General features: G+C 39.6%; 1 protein-coding gene across 1 annotated transcript in view; it reads right to left on the reverse strand.

Moving 5' to 3' along the window:
- Positions 1-1,185: 1,185 nt before the first annotated feature.
- Positions 1,186-23,344, reverse strand: part of cdk12 (cyclin dependent kinase 12) — a 30,278-nt gene continuing 8,119 nt past the window's right edge. Inside the window, exons 3-15 of the mRNA XM_072675700.1 lie at positions 22,599-23,258; positions 20,898-21,104; positions 20,490-20,629; positions 19,552-19,722; positions 19,069-19,258; positions 18,239-18,295; positions 17,833-17,934; positions 16,597-16,674; positions 15,508-15,624; positions 14,456-14,587; positions 13,666-13,877; positions 12,576-12,989; positions 1,186-3,041 (exon numbers count right to left, since the gene is read on the reverse strand). Coding sequence (XP_072531801.1) covers positions 2,719-3,041; positions 12,576-12,989; positions 13,666-13,877; positions 14,456-14,587; positions 15,508-15,624; positions 16,597-16,674; positions 17,833-17,934; positions 18,239-18,295; positions 19,069-19,258; positions 19,552-19,722; positions 20,490-20,629; positions 20,898-21,104; positions 22,599-23,258 — 2,803 coding nt within the window. The 3' untranslated portion in view covers positions 1,186-2,718. The remainder of the gene's footprint in view (positions 3,042-12,575; positions 12,990-13,665; positions 13,878-14,455; positions 14,588-15,507; positions 15,625-16,596; positions 16,675-17,832; positions 17,935-18,238; positions 18,296-19,068; positions 19,259-19,551; positions 19,723-20,489; positions 20,630-20,897; positions 21,105-22,598; positions 23,259-23,344) is intronic.

Genomic DNA, 23,344 nt, shown 5'->3' on the forward strand with positions numbered 1-23,344 from the left:
TTCAAAATCAATGTTGGATTTTCATTTGTTCATTTTTATATAATTTTTTTTATATTTTTACTTTTGTCAGATTCTGTGACCATTCTATTCTATTCCATTCTATTTCTGTGACCATTGTGGGTTTTTCTTTCATTAACCGAGGGGTACCAACAATTTTGTCCAATATTGTATATAGTTCAAATATTTGGTGTGATAAAACCTTGTGTCCCCAATATAGTAACTTTACAGGAAAAGCAAAGTTACTTGTACTTGCAATATCAATTCTTTTTTTTCATTTCTGTTGGTCTGTTCATAATAAAATTAACAATGCAAAAATATTTGGGTATTTTAAATGATGTAAAACTAAAACAAACAGAGTTAAAAATAAAAATGGAAGGTTTTTGAACATCAATTTACTCTGAAAATCATTCCAATTGCTTCACAACAGAACAAAGTGTCAACAGGAGGAGAGTTTGACTTCGGTGCTGTAAAATTTTGAATAATACATTGTTACATTACATACTGTATCTGTATTATGGTCTCCATACTGACCTTTATGTTTAGTCATATCTAAGCTTGGAGGTATCTTTGGATCCTAGCCGATACAAACTAGCTAAGGTTATTTTCTGAGTGAACAGCGAAGCACTTTTCTAAGTCGCTCTGGATAAAAATGTAAATGTGCTGCAGTCTAGAGTGTGGAATGCTGGGAGATTTAGTTTAGTTTTGAGCCAGATTTAAAGTGTCCATATTGTAGAAATGGAATTGAATTCCCTCAGTTTATTAAAATTTGTAGTTTGAAGTAAAATATCGTTATATATTCCATATCGTTAATATACCATAGACTTTCCAGCTCATCTATATAACCAAACCATAAAAACAACCCTATCGACACTGATGTCATGAGAACCAACTCATTTGCGTATTACAGCTAGTAGCCCCATCCATTTACACTGCGGTTCTCAAAGGCATTTCATCTACTGGGAATAGTGTAGCCAATCAGAAGAGAGTACATTTACATCCATCAGTCTTTAAGGCATAGTAACGAACAGTCTGTTTATATCAGAGGGATAAAGACAGGTTGAGACTGTTGTTGGAGCATAAAAGCAGACAAATTTCAAGTGTTGCTGTAGTAACTTTGCAACAGTGGTTCAGTGGGAAACATTGGGTTTGCAACTCCAATAACAGCTTCACAGTGACTAGGTTGAACTCAGCTTCCTTTAATAATCTGAAAAAAGAAATTATTTACAAAAGATCACTTCATATGGATACAACAAATCAAAACTGACCTTCAACTCTTGCTATATTCTCGCAATCCCTTTAGCACGATCATAGTCCCGATTGGGCTCGGTTGAATGGCCGGCAGCTTTCTGCAGGTTAAAGAACTCACACATTAGATCTGGGGAAGGGGTTCGACTGAAGGTCACTGAGGAGAATTACATGAGTAAATTTCATACTTTATGCAGAACTAATGAAATTTACACACACGTGTGCATACGCAGCATCGCTAACGTCTCATCAATAAACAAGAATCAGAGAGAGAGAGAGAGAGATAGAAACACAGGGGACTCTGTTAATGACATTGTGTTAATGGATTATCTGAGAAATTAAAGGAATAGTTTTATATTTGTGTAAGCAGTCTTAAAATAAAACAAGCTCATGGGTTTTGCCCTCTGCATGTACATAAAGAAATAAAAGTGGCTTCAAAGTGTAACCAAAAAGTTCAAACACACTGAAGAGCTGTCATAGCAAAACCTCACGTTTCAGAAATGCTAACTTCACAGGAGGTAGAAAATGAAGGAAAACAAACAAACAAATAAAAAATGTAAATTACAGAAACAGTCGGGAGGAAAATCACATTTACACATTTTTTTTTCTTACCCAGAAGAAGCTGACCAGCCTGTGGCTTCTTTGCTTAAGCTGCAATGCTAATATAGCTGTCCTACAGTTAAGCACACTCAACCTACATCCAAGTGTACAATAAGGAGGTGGAGACTACTGGATGTGGTTTAGTGGGCAGTATATGGAGGCCATCGGTTACCTTCTCAGACACACATCTGCAACACATTTTGATACACAGTGTTTATTTACTGAACTTGACAAATTCAGCACTAAACCATTATATGTGACACATACAAAGTTATGTTTTGTGCACGCTTTATGAAATGTTTTATAATGTCTATATGTTAAATTCAGTAAGTAGAATTTTCTTATTTCTAAATCAGATGTACTTTAAACCCGCAAGCCACAGTAAACAGAACCATCTTGTATCTATTTCCCTGCCTTTCCCTAGAGGGAGCTGGACACTTCTAGAATGCCTGCCCAGTGTTTAGCTATTTGGTGTAGGTTTATTGTATTGCAGCACCACCTTAAATCAACACATAGTACAAGTTGTAGTGAATCTGATTTAAAAGATTATTAGACTATTGACTTCCAGTGTTAGCTACAGTGTTAGCTTCAGTGCTAAAATGCAGAAGCAAAATTTGAACACCAAACATCTTGGCTGATCGACTACTTTTGGGGGCAAGTGAAAGATTGAGGAACTCTGATGTTCCAAGCAATTTTGGACCATTTATATGGGTCAATTCATCATGAAAAAAAACAAACAACCACCACAAAAAAAACAAAAAAAACAAAAAAAAACATAAATTAAGTTATGAGGTCTTGCTATGACAGATAAAATCACACCACTCTCCGCCAAAGTGCTCCAACGGTGAACGGATGCTAGAGGTCAGTCTGTGTTCATGATTTGGCTGCTGAGTGACCATCGTGCGTAGCCTCCCTGCAGGAGTCCCGGGTAAAGCGGTGGTCCTGGTCCCGCGGGTACTGAGCGTTAGCCTGAAGCTCCGGCTGGCCGAGCGGTGGAGGGGAGGAAGAGGAGGAGGGCGGCAGGTCAGCCAATGAGGCTTTACTGTCTGTGGCATGCTGGGAAATCAGCTGGAGCAGTGCCGCCGCCACGTCTGTACCGATGTCTTCAGATTGTGATGGGGCGGCAGCCAAAGCTGGGAGGTCGAGGGTCAGCGTAGAGTTCTGGCCGATCGCCTTCTCATTTGATAAAGCTGTACCTGAAGAGAGGAGGTAAAATGTGAGGTTACAAACTCAACACACACACACACAGCTGTATAAACAACTCACTGAAAACACTGCATAGGTCACATGGTATACACACAGTAACTCCTGACACCAGGCCTGGGCCTAACTATGGTAAGTATGGTGCATTTCCTCATGAGTAATGGTTTAATGCTTTAAAAAGGTTTGTGGATGTTGCTATGCAAACGGAAATGGTCAGTTATATGAAATGAATGTCAATAAAAACTGTTCAACTGATGTTCGCAGATAAACGGTCGGTCAGTTTCACAAAGGTTGCTCTGAACCAGCACTGAACGAACTGCATTTAAGCAGATATTTGGTGTCCTGGGTCAGGTTTCCCTCACATGCCTCATACAAACACAAAGGATACATCCCAAACTACCCAGCTCCTACAGACAGAGGTCAGGAAAAGGCTGCAGCTGCTCTAAATGGAAAGTTCTACCACAGCTCAGAAAGACTAGATAATGAAGAGCAATCAAATAAAATAGATCTTAGTGATCAGATGATTATGGGAACGTCAGGGAAGGCCACAGTGTGGAAACATGAAATTAAAGATGAAAGCATGTTAATTTTTTATGTCTATACATCAGAACTACTACTTTTACGCTGGAAATTGTTTTAGGACAAAAGCTAATTTAATTGAAAATTCACTCTTTTTTTTTTTTTTTTTTTTTTTTTACAATCACAGCTAGTGATTGTAAAAACTCACTTATTGCAATTTAATAAAAAATAAAATAGCCATTTATTTATTGAATTGTTTTTGAAAAACTGAAAACGCTGATGAAACACCAGCATTCCCACACATTAAAAACTGAGCTCCACGCTACATGAACTCCATTATCCTCCGTTATTTACTGCATAGATTATTGTAGAAATAAGACTGTCGGAGCCACTGGTGGTAATGTTTGATACATCCTGGAATTATTTATTATTTTTAGACAATATTTGTTTAAAGATTAGATTAGTTTATCTCTTCTGCATAATTTAAGTAGTCACTGTAAGCCATACTGTAATAAAGTAACCTCTTATACAATAACTACTGAACCTTTCACTGAGCAATAATCAAGTGGAAAAATTTAGTTTACGTATCTAAAAATGATTAGTACGGTGCTAAAGAGTGCCGCAAGTGTCCCGATCCCGGTCCTGATCCCCCGTGGGTCAATGATACAAAGCCAATAGGACCAAATTTGTGTTTCTGAAATGAGCATTGACATGAGCCAGACAAAACAAGCTGTTGCCTTGGTGTTGCTAGGCAGTTCTTTTATTTTGCTAGGTTGTGGCTATGGTACCCCAGGAGGTTGCCACTAATGGTTGCCATTACTACTACTATAGGTAGGATCTGGTAGTATTGGTACTCTGGACACCTCACCACATGTACTTACTGTACAATTACAGAAAGATAATAAGAGAGTGCCAGTGGCCAACTGTGGGAGCAAATCACATCCTGTCTGGTTTCAATACTGACAAATAAAAGAAAGCATCCCAAAGAACTAAGATTTTTTATATATATGTAATTCATTTTTACTGATATGCAGGAAAAAGGCAGTTCCACCACGACTGCCAGCTAGAGCTTGAAACGGCTGCCTGAGTCTGACTGGAACAAACTGCTCATGCTAGGTTCCCGAACTTATTTAACCTTCCACTTCTGCTGCATTAGGTTATTTCTTCACTAGATCCTTCTCGTACATTTCCTACAAATTCTGAATCATAATCTGCATGCTGGATTCACAAACTCGCATTGTAAAACTAGCAACAAGGTCACCAGCAACAGCAAATTCGTTGAGAACACAGACATGTGCAGTTATAGGACATTTTTAGGCAACTTGGTTGGCTAGAAATGTTGCAAGCTCCATGTCTGGGAACATGTTGCTTTAGGACTAAACGGGGTAAAAAACATCCTGCTCACAACAGGATAACAGTGCAGAATGGAAAGGTTATCTAAACTTTTTGAAATTCTGTCTGAAAGAACAGGTGTTCAATGTGGTCAAAATTACACATACATATAACTGGATTATTGTTCGGACAGGCTTTTAAAGAAAGCTTTGGATTTTGCTTCATCCTGGCCTTTGATCATGATTGTAAACAAGCCATTGCCCTAATAAACTGAGGTATGAGGCATAAGTTATGAGAGCTCAAATCTCTTGGACTGCCCAAACCTTTGTATGGTCAGGTCATGTGTTCACACAGACTCAGTGACACTCCAACATCTCCACCATGGGCAAGACTAAAGAGCTGTCTAAAATTGTTGACCCACACAAGGCTGGAATGGGCTACAAAGCCATAAATAAGAAGCTGGATGAGAAGGTGACAACTGTTGGTGCAATTATTCAGAAGTGGAAGAAGTACAACATTACTGTCAATCGACCTAGGCCTGGAGCTCCATGCAAGATATCACCTCGTGGAGTCTCATTGATCATGAGAAAGGTTAAAAATCAGCCAAGAACTACACAGGAGGAGCTGGTTAATGATCTCCAGGCAGCTGGGACCACAGTCCCCCCAAAAAAACATTGGTAATACACTGAGACGTAATGGTTTAAAATCCTGCAGTGCACGCAGGGTTCCTCTGCTCAAGTTCGCCAATGAACATATTAATGACTCCGAGAGAGACTGGGAGAAGGTGCTGTGGTCAGATGAGACCAAAATTGAGGTTTTTGGCCTCAACTCAACTCAACGTGTTTAGAGGAAGAAAAATACAGAATATGACCCTAAGAGCACCATCCCCACCGTCAAGCATGGTGGTGGAAGTATTATGTTCTGGGGGTGTTTTTCTTTTAAGGGCACAGGCCAACTTCACCGCATTGACGGGAAGATGAATGGGGCCATGTATTGCAAAACCCTGGGTGACAACCTCCTTGCCTCTGCCAGGGCACTGAAAATGGGTCGTGGATGGGTCTTCCAGCATGACAACGACCCAAAACATACAGCCAAGGAATCAAAGGAGTGGCTCCACAAGAAGCATATCATGGTCATGGAATGGCCCAGTCAGTCTCCTGACCTCAATCCCATAGAAAATCTATGGAGAGAGCTGAAGCTTTGCATTTCTAAATGCACGTCTAAAAAACTTTAAGGATTTGGAGATGATCTGCAGAGAGGAGTGGGTCAAAATTACTCCTGAAGTGTGTGCAAACCTTATAAAAAAACTACAAGAAACACCTGACTGCTGTGCTTGCCAACAAGGGTTTTGCCACCAAGTATTAAATGATGTTTTACTAGGGGGTCAAATACTTTTTACTAGGGGGTCAAATTCTTTTGATATTCTATGTATCCCTGTTAAAATAAAGCTGGCATAAAATTGAGATGTTTCATTTATTTTTTTGTATTAAAACTTCAGTCCTTCAGTTTAAGTCAGTGGGGGGTCAAATACTTATTTCCTACACTGTACATACAACTGGATTATTGTTCGGACAAGCTTTTAAAGAAAGCTTTGGATTTTGCTTCACTTGGCCTTTGATCATGATTGTAAACAAGCCATTGCTCTAATAAACTAACTGAGGTATAAGAGCTCAAATCTCTTGGGGTGCCCAAACCTTTGTATGGTCAGGTCAGGTGTTCACAATTTTATATTTATTTATTTTTATATATATATATATATATATATATATATATATATATATATATATATATATATATATATATATATATATATATATATAAAATAAATAAATAAATAAATAAGGGTAAACTCATTTTATATTCAGTAAATGGAAAGTGTAAAACTACAATCCTGGAGAAGACTGCTAATTTTAAAGTTGTCCAGGAGACAACCATCAACACCCTCCACAAAAAAACCCTGCATGTGGTAGTTTCTGAAAAAAAGAGTTCTCAGAGTGCTGTATTAAAGCATATCAATGTAAAGTTGTCTGGACGGGAAAATGTGGTAGGAAAAGGTGCACAAGAAACAGGGATGAGAACTGTCAAGAACACGGACTGAGGTGTGTCGGTGTGTCAACAGCCACGACGCACAGACGTCTTCAATAAAGAGGCAACGATTGCCGCCTTCCTATCTTCAAGCTACCTCTGAACAAGAGACAGCATCTGGCGAGTCTGACTTGGGCTGAGGAGTAAGAGACTGCAGCTCAGCGGTCCGAGGTCTTCTTTTCAGATGAAAGGAAATTTTGCTTTTCATTTGAAAATCAGGGACCTAGAGTCTGGAGGAAGAACGGAAAGGCCAGTGTGAGGTTTCTGCATTTTGTGATGGTTTGGGGTGCTCAATCTCAAAAGTCAACGGGAGAATTTAGAGAACTTCATGATTCCGTCTGCAGACAACCTTTACGAAAATGTTGAATTTCTCTTCAAGCAGGACTCAAATGAAAAGAATCAAAGCAACACGGGCTTAAAGAACATCTCAGCAGTGCCACAAGCCGCTTACCTCCATGCAGTAATTTGTGATGAAGATGCCCTAAAGAAATACTGAGGGTATTAAATAATGTAGTTGTCAGAGCAGTGCGGTTGACAAGACACCCTCAGCTTCCTAGAACAATAAAATCAGTAAAGTACAGCCTTGCAACACCTTGTAATATTGAAATATTTAAAAATATGGTGAAGTAAACGATATAACATGGATATACTGGCCTGCGTCATTCTAATCAAAACCATTATACAATAGAAACCCCACAAAACCTAATCTGGTTACTGTAGTCTGTTAAAGTACTGCCGCGGCCTACAAAACAATATATCTCAGAACTACAGTGTACCTCTTACATCAGGTCTTGACTTAAAAACAGTGCAACCTGGCTAAGGTATTTTATACAAGAGTAATGAATGCAAGTGTGGGACCGGAGGAGGTTGTGTGGAGTTTGTATGTACGGGTAAAAACTTTGTCTGTTGCTTACAGACTAAAATCCAACAATTAACAGTACAAATGCGAACATATCCGGCAGAGCCAGCAGAGTCCAATATAGATAAAATCTTGCCCTTTTTTGCTGATCAGAAATGCCTACCTTATCACTACAGGTTACAATAGTGGGGTTTCCATCCATGTTCCTTTTTGTTTTTTAAGCAAATATTTTAAAACTGACTAAATGGAAAAGGTGGAAATAAAAAAAATATGTTAGTACTTGGACATTAGAAGTGCATAAATTGGATTACGGATAAAGCATAAATTAAGCCTGTCGAGCTATTTTTTGGACAAAATTTTCAATGCTGGGTTTGTTTTAAAAAGACCTACTAGCCTCGGGTAACTCTTCTTTACCTGTCACAGTCTGCTCTGCTGCTAATTAAGCACTGACCATTGTACAAAATATTGTTGACGTTCAATCTTACGTAACCCAACAAATGGCATCATAGCAGGCTTAGCAGGAATGCAAAAAATAGTCATGGAAACAGATTGTGTGTATTTAGCATTACAGCCAATCGGAATCTAGGTTCGGTAGGTAACAGAGGGAGAGCGAGTTCAGCCCTCATTAAACAGGCCGCATACAGTTCCACCCTGCATCTCTGAACTACAGCTGTGTAGAGCTTAGAAATCGGTCAGAACTGCTTTAAAGACTGATAGTAAAAGCACTGAATCCCTTCATTCCAAGCACCACACAGGGAGGAACACTAGTTCTGCACAGTGCTCTTCGAGACAGTCATGCCATCTTAAGTGCTTAAATTTGTGCAAATGTTTGAATATAAACTCTGCTTGTTACAGACTGTAGATCCGTCAGATCTGACTGTAGATTGTCAGTCACTAATCAGAAACGACCATACGACCACCGTGTCTAAACTTTTAAAACCTATAACTTATGAAAGGAACTATATTGGGTAGGATGAAAATAGGATGATTTTTTGCATCCTTACATCCTTTAAAAGTATATACAATAGTGTTTAATATCCACAGAAGTTGATAGAGAACTAAAATTTTCTGTAGCTTAACAGGTTTTAGGAGGACATGCTTTTAGTCATCTTCATGCCCTCATAGCATTACCTGACAAAAGTCCATTTCTGCACCATAAAAGAATCAGTTAATGTTAAGTGTTTGAGATTACTGAGGTGTATGTAGAAGTCACAAAATTAATTCCCATATTATTTGAATCTCTATTTTGGCGTCTGAAATAGAGCACTCCTTTAAAAGCAGATACTGGACTATCCACAATTTGAGCTAGCCAGAGACTGTTATATCAAAGATCCTGAAGTAAACAGTGATAGAAGCCCCTATACATTCACAGAAAGCTTATGTTTTAACACCACAGGTTGATCAGAAAGGTACTGTATATGGAAATTAAATCTAGTGGAAGTCAGTGGGGCTTATATTAAGTGTTCTACTTTTTGGTGTGAAATAAACGTGTCCGTGATCGACACAGCGGACCCTTTTGTCTTATATGTTGTCTTTAGGTTTGAAAACCTGTCTGATTTAAAGAGCATAGAATTGTACTGAAATAATTGTGTTTGTATTGATTTAGCACTGCCTTTAATGACTCGCTCAGCTGAGGCGTTCGCAAATGACCGTTGCCGGAAACAAGTTATTATTTGTAGCAGAGATGTTCAGCAGCTTGGTTGGAACTTTACTTAGATATTAATAAAACACTAAAAAGAGACATGGACATAAAGAGGTAGGGATCTTTTAGAGGAAGAGTACTTACAAACTTTGAAGAGAAATTATTAACCATTCCACCGGGTGACAGCTCATGCACAACCCCAAACACTATTTTAAACCTACTTTAATTACTTAAGTATTTAGTCATTGAGGCCTTCTATCCAGAAATCAGCTTGATTTCAGCACTGATAGTGGCAGGTGCAAAGGACAAAATGTACATAATGGCAATGACGTATAGAAAAACAATTGTCTCGAATATAAATGGCGAAAAAAATAAAAGACAAGCAAAACAAACAAAAGGACATGCAGGTGGTGCATATGGTTTTGCTATAATTTATTTGATGCTCATACAGACTGTGTTTCTGATATGACGTGTGATCACACCCAAAAAAAAAAAAAAAAAAAAAAAAAACGTTCAGAAGGGAAAATAAGAGAGGGAAGAAAACATGAATATCTTTTTTGGTTCAAGAAAAATAAGGAAAACAAATGGGGGGGTAAAACAGCACGGTAGAGTGAGTGTGTTGGGGGGCACTGTGATAAAGGACATTAAATCAGTCATCAGTGAGAAAACGCTGGCCTTTTTCAGGGTTAATCTGCCTAAAGCAATGAGGGAATATTTCTCAGTATCACAGTTTAATTCGTTCATCTGTCCTCGCTGTGGTCATGAGACAAAAACAGAACTCCAGAATTAAATGAATGAATGAATGAACAAACCAACAGCTGGAGAATCTGTATGAAGACTGTTAAAGCCTAAGTGCAAGAAACCAGGCCTGAACAAGCAGACTGGATAATCCCGATTGAGACTGTTACACTCATAGAAATAAATACATAAAATAAAGGTACCAAAGAGTATTCTTTAAAGTAAAGCCATAAAAAGTATTAATTCTGGACATCTTAAATGGGAATGTCACCAAACATCTTTGCAAATTGAAATTGTCTTTCAGTGTGGTGCTCAAAAAGTGTTTACAGTGGTGGTGAATGGAAATTTAATTTTGTTTAATGCCTCTAAAGCTCCCTCACGCATGTTTTCACCAAATGGTTGAGAATGCACTGCCTGATGCCTGGGACAATGTTTTTCCATAGAGGAGATTCTGGGCCTCAAACACAAGCAGGAAAATAGAATTCTGATTATCCACTAATTTAACCATCACTGCATATTAAATGTTTAGGTTAAGTAGTGGCTTTAGATAGTAAAGTAAATGACCATATTTGTTAGTCACTGCAAAAATTGGTGGTTTTCCACCTATTTTTATACATTAAAAAAAGAATGCTGTGTTCTCAACTAACAGGTTATGCAGAGGGTTTTGTTAAATTGGAAGGACTTCCCCTTTAAGAACCTCCTGGTTTGTAAAGGTGTTAAATGGCAATTCAAAACAAGAACCACTTAGGAACCTTTATTTAAGACCGTTGATAATGTGTTCAAGCTTGCAGCTTTGCTGGACACCTCATCCTGTGCAAACATTAAAATTCCCCACGGTCTACATGCCTCAACTCCTGCCATTTGGGTCACCTGGCTAGTTGCACAAGTGCAGTTTCATATCCAGCAGAGCAAACAGTATGCGCACAAAATCCAGCAGTCTCTTAGATACATCTGTTGGATACATCTTGAACCCCTTCTTTCTTTCACTCATCAGTAAAAACTGGTTTATTTTTGATGTTCTATAGATTTTTGAGAAATCAGTGAGTAAAAGCTGAGACACTGGCAGATGTTGGGATGCACACTGCACCATCTTGTGCAACTAGCCCATTCACTGTATGAGAGGTGCATTGCAGTCAGACAACTCTCTCCATACTGCAACTATGAATGTGTTCTACTGTTGCCGCTGTTGGGTGTAGGAGTAAGATATATGACCACGTAATGGAGATCAGTACTTCATGTTTTATATAAGAGAGAGAGAGAGAGAGAGAGAGAGAGAGAGAAAATGGATTTAAATGGATTTACAACAGGTAATCACTGACGAATGACATTTATGGGAGGAGCATTTGGACAAATCTAAAACTAGAAACCTCCTCTGAACTCTCAATCCTAGTCTCAGTTCATTCAGTGTACATTTGTGTTTTCCCTGCTCTAATACACACTGTATGAGAACTCTTAACTTCAATAGAAAGTCTAACAGAACAATACCTGGTGTCAGTCTAAAATCAGGCAGATTAAAACCAAGTTAAAGGGCCCATATCTAGGACATTTTTTCCCTTGCTTTTTAGAAATAAAGGAATAGCAGGTAAGTTTAAAAGAACAAGAAACAGGGGGGGGGGGGGCAATAATAATTAATAAAGAAAAGTATAGGATATGGGCCCTTTAAAAAATGAACTCACTAGGTGATTGTCAAGCCCTTTACGAGTTGGATCTTGTTTATTAGAGCAGGAAATCAAGAATGTACAAAGCAGGACATCCAGAACTGTAAAGGGGGAGCAGGCTGAAAACTCCTTTTGGACTTTGACAGACTGACCCTCCGCAATCAGTTTCTTTGCAGTGACTAAGATGTGTGATGCTATTGTAATCTGACCAGGAAAGATCCACAGAATGGGGGCGAAAGGCTCTCATTTCTCGTTATGTGCGTATACAGACAGACGGATGAGTCCAGGAAGAATGTGTTCATGAGTGAAGAGGATAAAGAATATTTGAATGTTTTGCTCCCACAAAAATGAAACTGAACACAGGACATTTTGATGATCCTACTGATTTCATAAAAGCATTTATAGAGCAAAAAAAAAACACAAAAAAAAAAACAAACAAAAAAATTACAGGTTTCTTTTTTTTTTTTTTGAGTTTTGCACTAATCTTTCTAAACTGTAGGAAAAACAAACAAAAAGAAAGAAAACACCTCAGCCTCGAAAAATATACAATCGCTTTGATAAAGGTGGGGATAACACTACATGCGATCAACGAGGAGCCATGTCACAGCATCCCTCTACTGCTTTGGCCTATCACAGCCCTTGACTAAATTTAATTCATCCAATCGCGTTCCCTAGAGAGTAAATTCAGACTTGCCCTTGACATCGCTGCCGGAAATTGAGGCGCCTTGTGTCACTGCCTCGTCTGACTGGACACCGTTGCTTTCGTCTGCCTGCCCCGCACCTGGAGGCGGGGCTTTAATGATCTGGCTCAGTAAAAGGGACAGTAGAGCGGTGGGGTCGTCCGGGGTGGGCTCCACAGGCGGGGGGTTAGATGAACTCCGCAGGAGAGAGGACAGTGTCTGGCTGAGCAACTCCAGCTGCTGCGTTGACTCTGGATCGGGCGTGGAGGCAGCCGGGGCCACAGAAGGGAGCGAGGAGGAGGAGCCTTCAGAGCAGGAGCTTAGGAGCTGCTCAGCCATCTGAGGGAGAGACAGTCGATCCGTCTGACCCTGCAGAAGGTTCAGCAGAACCGCCAGCTCAGTCTGATTCAACTGATCGGCTCCGAGACCTGCAGCACACACAATACAATATATTACACTACAGTGGGGGTGACTACGGTTCATGTTTTTCACAGGGTGCCGTTTCACAATGTCTTTTATTTAAATGTTATTAAATTAGTCTGAACAACTGCAACATTCCTGAGTACAAATAAACAAGTGAGTAAAGCAGCAGCAAATTAAACTATTCGAAATTGACAAATAATTGTAGCTACTGTCTCCTTTCTGGTCATCAACTGATTTAGGATGCATTCGGGGGAAGTTTTTTTTACTGGACATTGTAACAGAATTATTTGAATTTGCTGGTCTTGCAAAAAATGTGTTCTTGATCTGAGTAACTTCACAATGTTCTATGGCAGGGGATCTTAGTCACAACATCAAATAGGGCCATGTAATAATTATACACAGACTAAGCAGGATGTTGACCGCTTGATGATCACTTTATTGCACATAATGTGCGCACCTGTAATAAAAACAAAACAAAAACCCAGTACTTGTTGCTTAGTTCATGAACTAGATAGTTGGACACCCTACCAATACAGCTTGCTAGCATTGCAGCAACAATGCAAGGCATTAACTATCTTTACTTCATTAACAATGTAGCTCAGATTGAAGCAAACAAAACAGCTAGCAATCTTCACTTTGTTTTGATTGCAAGGACGGTAAATGCTGTCCTCTACAACAGACCTGCGAGATCCGTAGTGGAAATGGAGGCTGGATGAGCAGGAGCAGGGGGCGGGGGTGGGCTAGGGGGAGGATGGCAGTTCTCTTTGCTGGGAGCTCCTCCGGGGTCTTTCTGGGGCACTTTGGGAATAGGCACATCCTCAGACACACCGCTCTGCCTCTGCCGTCGACGCTTCTTGCTCCACAACTCATGACAGTCCTGCCAGTGAGGTAAACTAAACAAAACAGAGAGCAGATGAGGAAAGAGGAAAAGTGGTTGGCATGAACTGGTCACCATTTTGGCATTTTAAACAACAGTCTCTCATTAGTGTTGCATGTAGGTATTGTAAAAAAAAAAACTGAAGTGGAGCTGCAGTCTCTCATTATTGTTGAATAATAACAACATTCTAAATGTAGAGAAGAGGGAGTGATTTGAGATAAAGCCTCAGGAGAGTAAATGCTGAGCATTCTGCTTTTTTTGCCTTGATGCTTATACTGTTGCAAAGGTCAGCATAGTGAAGGTCTCTTTAACTCAACCACAAATGCATCATATATGTCCTATTGTTGCCAAGGTATGTACAGCTCACTAGTAGCTGTTAGTGTTGAGCTATTTTAAGAAGGCTAGGATTCAGCACTTCAGCTGGGACATGACTGGGCATGTTCCCACCTCAAAATGCTGTCCGAGAACATAGTATTTGGACACAGTCCTGGATTTCACCAGGGGCTGGTCCATTTTTGGAAGGCAGTGAAGGGTACGCACCAATTTATTCTGCCTGCAGGAATAAGGACTTATTCTCACATTAAAGGCACTTACTCTGGAGGTGACATCTTGCTAGGGTCTACATCAGACAGAAACTGGCTCTCGAGAGCCTGTTCCGCTGTACACCTCCGAGAGGGGTCCAAAGTCAGCATTCGGTCCAGCAAGTCAAGTGCTGTGGAGGGCAAGCTGCAAGAGAGAATAGGATTGTCCGAAGTTAAAACAATGATACACCAGAATTGTACACTTGGTATTTTATATACTAAAACTGATGGAGTGATCAATTTAATCTGAAACTGTATCTAGACAGATGAGCTGTGATAAAATAAATAACTGTGATAAATTATATACACCTTTAAAATATGCTTTTCTGAGTACACTGTGGACATCAATATTTAAAGAAAGCTGTCCAGCAGCTTGTCTTAACAGACTGAGCAGAATTAGTGCCATGTATAAAATGCAGAACAAACATCAGTTGTACTTGGTTTTTGACCATTTTTCTGTGCAAAAACGGTCTAGATCTTTTTTTTGTCTTCCCATATCAAAACAAATGTAAACAAATCATCTGAGTAAAAGAAAAACACAACAACTGTGGGATCTGAAGCTGTCAGGGTTTAAAAACACCACAAAATTAACTACTGTCCACCACCAACTTTTACATTTAATTACTAATCAAAAATAATTACAGTGTAAACCAATACAGTTTCGAATAACATTGTTATACTTCACTATACTCCTTTTTTTTTTACCCAATTTGAGAATTAGCTTGGGTACGCCGCAAGCGCATTATAACATGTGACTCTGTGCAAGTAAACAGTGACGTCTGTACCATGGCAGTTCGATATGAATATACATTGTTAGACCCCTAGAATTTAACTGGTGCAAACTGCACCAGGGCATAAAACCGTAATGAAGGAGTTTCGTGCATGCTCTGTTATAAAATAGCTTTGGGCAGCTTAAAACTTTCAGCATTCCCTGAGGGGTTGGACAGATTAATGATCAGTGAAGTAATTTTTTTTTAATTTAAATTGTCCAATAAATGTAAAAAAAAAAAAAAAAAAAACAACTAACAAACACCCCAACACCCCACAAAATTAAACTAAACTTACAACGAAAATTCTTCTCTTAATCGGCGTCTGTACTGTTTCTTGGGCTTCATTGTGTTGAAGTAGGGAAGTTTAATCACATCAGGCCAAGCTGCAGGACAGGGGGTACCACACAAACGGCTGAAAAACAAAACAGACAGGAGTCAACACACTGCATACAAAGCAATGGAACCTCATTCTTCTCAGGTTTGTGTTCATATAAAATTCTGCATACAGAGCAATGCTCTTCAGTCTATTCTGATACCTGGGTTACACAATAAATACAGACACATATCTGTGTAGAGTGAGATAAAAACCTGAATTATTAGTTTGATTGTGACCTATAACTAATACTTTAAGGGATTTTTACATTCCAGTGTTACTTTTATTTTAGACTAAAGAAAACCCAAAAACATGTAAACAGAGGAAAAAGAGGTCAATTAAACCTGTCTTGATATAGAAAAATATTACTTTTTATTTGTGCTATACTGGCTCCATAAGAGGTATCTTGTTTCTCACTGGCCCAAGAAAATGCAATTCTATATTTGTGGGTTTGGCCAATAATTGAGTTGCTGCTGTGCTGTCTTTGGGGAGGAAATGGGGGATTCTCCCTCAAAATTCTTTGCTGACTGTAGACCCCTCTCAACCACCATCCCAAAATTAAAAACTTGTTAAATCTACACTGTGAACTTTGTCTTCTGGCTAAATCAGTTGCTCTGTCATCAAGGTTAGAAAATGAACACTGGGATGCATCAAAATATCACCAACTTGTTTGAAATTAAAACATGTCTTTGCCAAAAGGTTTCACCCAAAATAACACAGATACAAAATAAATACAAATGTAGTTAATTACAATCACTTCTTTACTTAATATGTATATAAAGGACACTGTGTATAAACAAGACAATCTTGACACATGAATACAGTACTTAAGAAAGAATTAACTTAATTAAGAAATGAGAAATGGCACAAACCAAAAGTATACAGAAATAAAAACAATGTTGCCCAAAGCATCCCGATTTTTCTTTTTAATTAAAGAAGTGATGCACAGAAGTGAAAAAAAAAACCAAACAACCCAAACACAACATAGTCTGATACAACACTAGGACCTACCTGATTAGTTCCAGCTGAAGCAGCTCTTGATTGGCCTGGAAGATGGGTTTCTTAGTAAACAGCTCACCCAGAATGCATCTGCAAAATAAATAATGTGGTTTTGAATTATGAAAACTTACTTTCACTTGCTTTTAATACATAATCTGAGCAACACCAAGCAAAACTGGTTCTACAACACTGGTTCTGACATTTCTGAAAAATGTTGTGCTATACAGAACTCTTTTAAAGGTTTCTTCTACAAAAGGCTTTCATTGTGTATGAAGGACTAGGCAAATGATTAAAATGATTCACTGCCTTCATCAAATAACCCTGGATACCCTTGGAGTGTAATGTATTAGTCTGTTTAAATGACACCATGTCAAACATTATTCGATAAATCAATAAACAGACTCAAATATAGAAAAGTTAGTCACTTCAGTTGGTGATTTTTTTATATATACCAGCTGAACCCTAGTATAAATCAGCAAGGTTCAACTCTGCTGCTGCTTAACATAATTAGAGAAGCTCAACAAACCCCAGTTAGAACAAAATCCTGAGATTTACTTTCAGCGCCTGACCTACCACTTCTGGCACCAACAATGCAACTTCAACCCATGACTGGATTGGCAAATAAGTCTAAATAAGTGTCAAACAGTAAGCAGCAAACTAAGCAGTGTTACAGCCCTTAAAGACTGACATCTAATCAGCAAAATCTGCATGTGGAGGCATGTGGGGAGTTAAAGAAAAACTTTGCTGAAAAAACAAAAATGACTCATTACTGACCCTAGATGCAGTCCATCAACTAAGTTGCTACTAGTTTAGAGTCTGTGTGCATTTCTTGTTTATTTTGGAATCAAAGAAGCTAGGCTGTATCATTGCGAACAAAGACTGTGCTTGACCAGTCACCAACATCCCCTATGTAAATACAAACCATGTTTGCTATAAAATTAAAATAAAGCTACAAACAAGTAAAAATATATAGCAAAATGGATAGACCGTATACCTTATTTGGATGATGACTAAAGAGGATGCAAAGCCTTTTTTGTGTTCTAACCCACATCACATTGTCTGTCATAAGACAAGACTGATTAAAGTTCAGTGTTTCACAACGTTAGCCTATCTCTATTGTAAACTAAAGAATCACAAGACAGAAACACCACAAATCTTTGCCAACTGAATGCACCTGAGGTCAGTGATCAATATGGTTTGTTTTTGTTCCTTTCAATAACAGGCATTAACAGAATCTGGCGAAATTACCCGCAGCTCCAAACATCGATGGCCGGTGAGTATCTCTCCTCACCCAGCAGAAGCTCTGGTGGGCGGTACCACAGCGTGATCACCTTATTGGTGTATGGCCGACTAGAAAAGGGGAGAAAAAAAACAAACAAGAAAGAACAAAACAGACAGTGATTTTAGAGAGCAATTTGACTCGCATATGCAAAGCAACAATCATGCACTCATGTAAATACTCCAAGAGTAGATCTGATTTTCACTTGTTAAAATTGATCAGGGAATAATGAAACTACACACATTTACAATTAAATTAGTCAAACTTGAGGTACCCAATTCTGTGCATTGTTCACCCCTTCCCGCTTTCATAATCAACAAGGTACGATGTTAATGTGCAAGTGCAAAATGAAACCCTATAACCAAACCAACTTACCTTTCCTCTGAATTATAAAGACGCGCCAAGCCAAAATCTGCTAGTTTTATCTGGCCACTGGTCAGAGAGACAAAAAGACAGAAGTAATGTCAGATTAATGCCATTATATTGGATAGCTTGCTTGTGTGCCAGTCAACTATAGGCTCATGGATGAAGTGGAAAGCAGCAGCAGATCCACAACAGAAGCTGTAGTGGTGCTGCAAGAAGGCCTTGGGGGTACTTAAAAAAAATCCTGTAATGGACAACGATCAGTTTAATGACAATACTGTCAAAAATGCACAAATATACAGGGACATTTAACCACAGCCACTGTATTGATTTTCATGTCCCATAAAACACCCAAGTCAAAAAGGATCTACAATGTGGCCAGATTTTTAATTCCAGGAAGGCACACTGTGTTGCACTAATGAGAGCCCTTGGTCATGACTCTTAATGATATATTTGCCCGCCAGTGGAACATCATTCTTGTAAGTCACTTTGAATGAGGTCAATACACATGAAAATGTAAATATATTGGAAAAGCACCAGCATAGCTGCTTTTAACTGTTCAGTATAACTGTATAAACATGCGTTTAATGATTACTGCACTGTTATGATTACTGCATAAACGTGTTGTCATGGCGAGTTCATCTTTTGTCGTGGAGGTCTTCATCAGCATGCTAAGTGCACACAGGTATTGAAAAGATACAAATCTAAAACCATATGACTAGGACTGGGCTTTATATTGTAGTAGATTAATAAAACTAGTAAACGCAAAAAACCTAGTTGAAGCAACCCTTGCCCTGGATGTGCAGTGTAGGTGCAGTGAATTGCAGAATGTGTTTGGGCACCTGTTGTTCAGCAGGATGTTGGAGCATTTTATGTCTCTGTGCAGAAAGTTCTTCTTGTGGCAATAGTCCAGGCCTTCCATGAGCTGCCGCATGAAGCTCCGGACGTGTTCCTGGGAGAACGACACCAGCCCAGACTCCAGCAGGCCCATCAGGTCGTGGTCCATATATTCAAACACTAGGTAAAATGCACCTGCATACACATACAAGTAAAGATAAATTACACAGCTTCAGAAATAAAACATGTATTTCCTTTAATATTTCATGTTTTCAGGCTGAAAACAGGCTTCGGCTATGGCCAGTGCAATTTCGGAGAATGTGTACTGCATCAGCCTATTTTTAAATACATAAGTCATATGCTATGCTATTTATATTTCTAATTGTCCGCCCAATAATGCCACAACTATTCCACCATTATTTAAGTGTCACACAGCATACAGCAATGTAGAACAAATAAATGGGGTTGTTTATATTTTTTAAATTCACCTTTGTCCTTTTTGAAGTCCAAAGCATCCTGCTTGTCAGTGACTATCTCCTTCATGTTGACAACACTGCGATGGTTGAGCTGCCTCAGGATCTTTATTTCTCTGATGGCTGTGATGGGGAAGCCCTCCTTCTCATTATCTAGTCGAACCTTCTTCAAGGCCACCAGCTCTCCTTTAAAACAGAGAGAAAAGAAACCTTTAACATAGTAAAACATGCAGGATCACGGTGGGCCCAGAGCCCACATTTTTACACACAAACAAATATCGGGGGGGGGGGGGGGGGGACAATTTGACAGCATGCTTGGATCTTCTGTTTCTTGCATTTGAGGTTGGCTTTTGGATTGTAGTACTTGAGTTGAGAAATCTTCATAATCGCAGTGAAAATGCAAGTTGGGCTAAATAAGTAAATGATCTGTTATCAGGCCCTTTACTAGATTTTTAATAACACTTGCATGGGATATTGTCAATCACAGTCATGTCTGATGTTGGTCTGACTATAAGCAAGAATACTGATGAGCTGTGTTATAAACCAACAGCAGCTGAAATGGAGCAATGGAGGTCAGAGCTGTATGGGGAAGTTTACATTCCAGAATATAAACTCTCCTCCATGTCCAAATACTTACGAAGCTTTCTTTTCTACCTAAACCACATGCTGCAATGCTAAAGAGCACATTCATTAGGACACCAACTAATCAATCCGCCGCCAACAATTGTAACCAGTGTAAATTAGCTGATTAGATGCAAGGGCTGCAATTTTCAAATGCTGTGTCTATAAAACGCTTTCTACTCATTTTATTACTAAATTATTTATCAGCCAACATATGGTGTTATAACTCAAATGCATATTTTATAATAGTAACTGTGAGCTACAAATGCAATATTTATAGAAATAACTGCTGAAACACACCTCCTGCTACTTCCACCCCCCCACACACACACCTGTGTCTTTGTCCTTTGCTTTATACACCTGGCCATAGGTGCCCTCGCCAATGATCCCAATAATGTCGAACTTGTCCACACAGCGTTTTCCCCAGTCGATCTGCGTCTGCCTCCTTTCCCCAAAGCGTGGCGAGCAGAACCTACAATTTTTCAAATACAATGATTTCAAAGCTGTCAACAGCGAACAGGCTTACCTGCTAAAGTCTTTCTCTGCAAATATGCACAAATTGCGATAACAATAAGAGGTAACAATAAAAAAAGAAAAGGCTGATGTGAAAAGAACCTAAAAAACACTATAATGCACATTAGAGAATCTACTGAAGAAGACCTCTTAGAAACCCTAAACATCCCTTTAAAATTAATGATGCTGAACACATCTAAGTGTTATAACCATGAGGAAAAACTTACTTTGGTCTCTTTTTATAGGTGGACTGTACAGGGGGTGGGGCTTCCTGCACAGGAGAAGGAGGGGGAGAGGGGTCCCCCCCAGAAAGTAAGGGTGGAAAGGGAAGGTCACTGAGAAGCCGTGTCCTAACTTCCTTTTCTTTATCCTTTTCTTTATCCTTCTCTCGCTCTTTCCTCGAGGACCTGTGAGTCAACACTGCCTTCTTCGGACTGGGAAAGAAAAATATTAAGATGTTTTCATCTACGTCAAAATGTTCTGGGTTGTACAAAGTTATAATTCAGCTCTACACAGATCTGTATGCTCAGAGAAATAAACAGACCCCAGACATCATGATTCCTGCAGTTTAAAACTCCTACAGGTTATAACTCCATCTCTGTAGTTTATACTCTTTTCATTATAATTCATAATTATAGAGATTATACACTATTACACACACACACACACACACACACACACACATTATATATATATATATATATATATATATATATAATGTGTGTGTGTGGTGTGTGTGTGTGTGTGTGTGTGTGTGTGTGTGTGTGTGTGTGTGTCAGTGACCTCAATGTCTGGATTGAAGTGTTTCCCTTTGCAATGTCATTGGACTGCCTTCAACTGGGCCCCTTCTCCAGGGTCACTGTGTGACTGTCCTGACTTGCCAAGTGCTTATCTGTGATGACACTACTTTTTTCAAATAATTTATTTTGGGGATCCATTGACCACCTTAAGGCACGTCTCTTTGTGAGGTCATTTTGTGATGTCATCGAATGCTTTTAAAGGTGTCCTTCTGTCATGTCAAGTGTTTCCCTTTGTGATGTTATTGGACTATTTCTCAGTGTTTCACTACGTGTTGTCATCATTCAAAGCATTTTACTTTGTGATGTCATTGACTCACTGTGTGTGAGGTCACTTTGTGACGCCCCGGGATGCTGTAAGGAATGTCCCCCTTGTGATCTCATTCAAAGGACGTTCCTAAAAGCATTTAATGACCTCACAAAAGGAAAGAAAAACTTGAAAATAGTCAAGTCAAATGACATCACAAAGGGAGACACTTGAATCTGTAAAACTGGTGAGCATGCACATCATTGGTAGACTCTGCTAGATATCAAAAAGTGCTAACGACAAAGCTATGCAATGTGGACAGTGTCCTGTAAACCGTTAAATTATTAATATATAAAAATTATAATATCATAAATAGGCATGTAAAACCCATCTGGACAATTTTCTGGACCAAAAGCAGATATAAAGACAACAGAAAGACATTCTATGCTATCTTTAATATGAGGTCTAACTTAAATCTACATTTGTCATATTTGTACATTGGTTATTGCTGAGACTACACATGGAGGAACCAAGTAATCAATGGTGGCAATTTCTAAATGTTTAATTCAAGAAGTATAGAAGTATAGATAGCATAGTATAGAAGTATAGATAGCCAATGTCCAATTCATTAAAATGTACCTGGACCAGTGCCAATCCTGATCCATGAGATCAGATCAGGACTTGCCTACCACCAAGACGTTACTTCTATTAAAAATGTATGAACATGTTTGTACATGTTCTCGCACACATGCTGCGTTTTTCCTTAATACAATATATTTGGCAAAAGGTGGGATAGCCATGCCTGCAAACATAGTACTGCAACAAATATGTTATGAGAAAACACCCAGTCACAGAATGTGTGTGTGTTTACTGATATGACTCACCTATCCCTGCAGTCTCCCAGTAGTACAGGTGGCAGGGGGAGAGGGGGCAGCGTGGATGTTTTGATTGGCTGGGCTGCTGAGCTCTGCAAGTTTTTGTGGGCGGGGCTTTTAGGCTTATCGGAAGCAAAGGGTACCTGAGGTGCCAGAGCTGAGGGAGGAGGAGGCGAGGAGAGAGGGAGAGGCGGAGGAGAAGAGAGAGGGAGAGGCGGAGGAGAATTCAGAGGCAAAGGAGGAGGAGAACAAAGAGGCAGAGGAGGAGGTGGTGAGGGAATGGGGAGAGGGGGTGGAGCTACGTTTATATCCTCAAGTGAAGCAGCACTCTGGGCATTAGTCGTCAGTCTTTGGGGCTCAGGGGGTGGGGCTTTCTCCGGCTCCGCCTGTGGCTCCGGTGGTTGCGGCGGCACAGTATTCGTCTGCTGAGACACTGAAGAGCTGCGGGCTGCGGCTGCCTGACGCTCCTTCTTCCTGCGCGTAAGCTCTGCCCCCAGGCTCGATGTGATCGGTAGGCGAGATGAGGAAGGGGAGCGGCTGGTTGGTCTGCTGCTGTGGGAGGACCCTCCACCTGCCCCGCCCAATGAGTGTTTTTTACTCCGCGAATGCGAGCAGGACCGGCGAGAGGACATGTAGAGAGGAGAGCGGCTGCGTGACCGAATGGAACGCCTGGAGGATAAAGAAAGAAATTAAGTGGATAATGGATTGTGCGATTAGTAAAGTGCTGCTTTCACCAAAACTTATTAAACTTTCGC

The sequence above is a fragment of the Salminus brasiliensis genome, chromosome 3 (assembly GCF_030463535.1).
Source record: "Salminus brasiliensis chromosome 3, fSalBra1.hap2, whole genome shotgun sequence".
Lineage (NCBI taxonomy): Eukaryota > Metazoa > Chordata > Actinopteri > Characiformes > Bryconidae > Salminus > Salminus brasiliensis.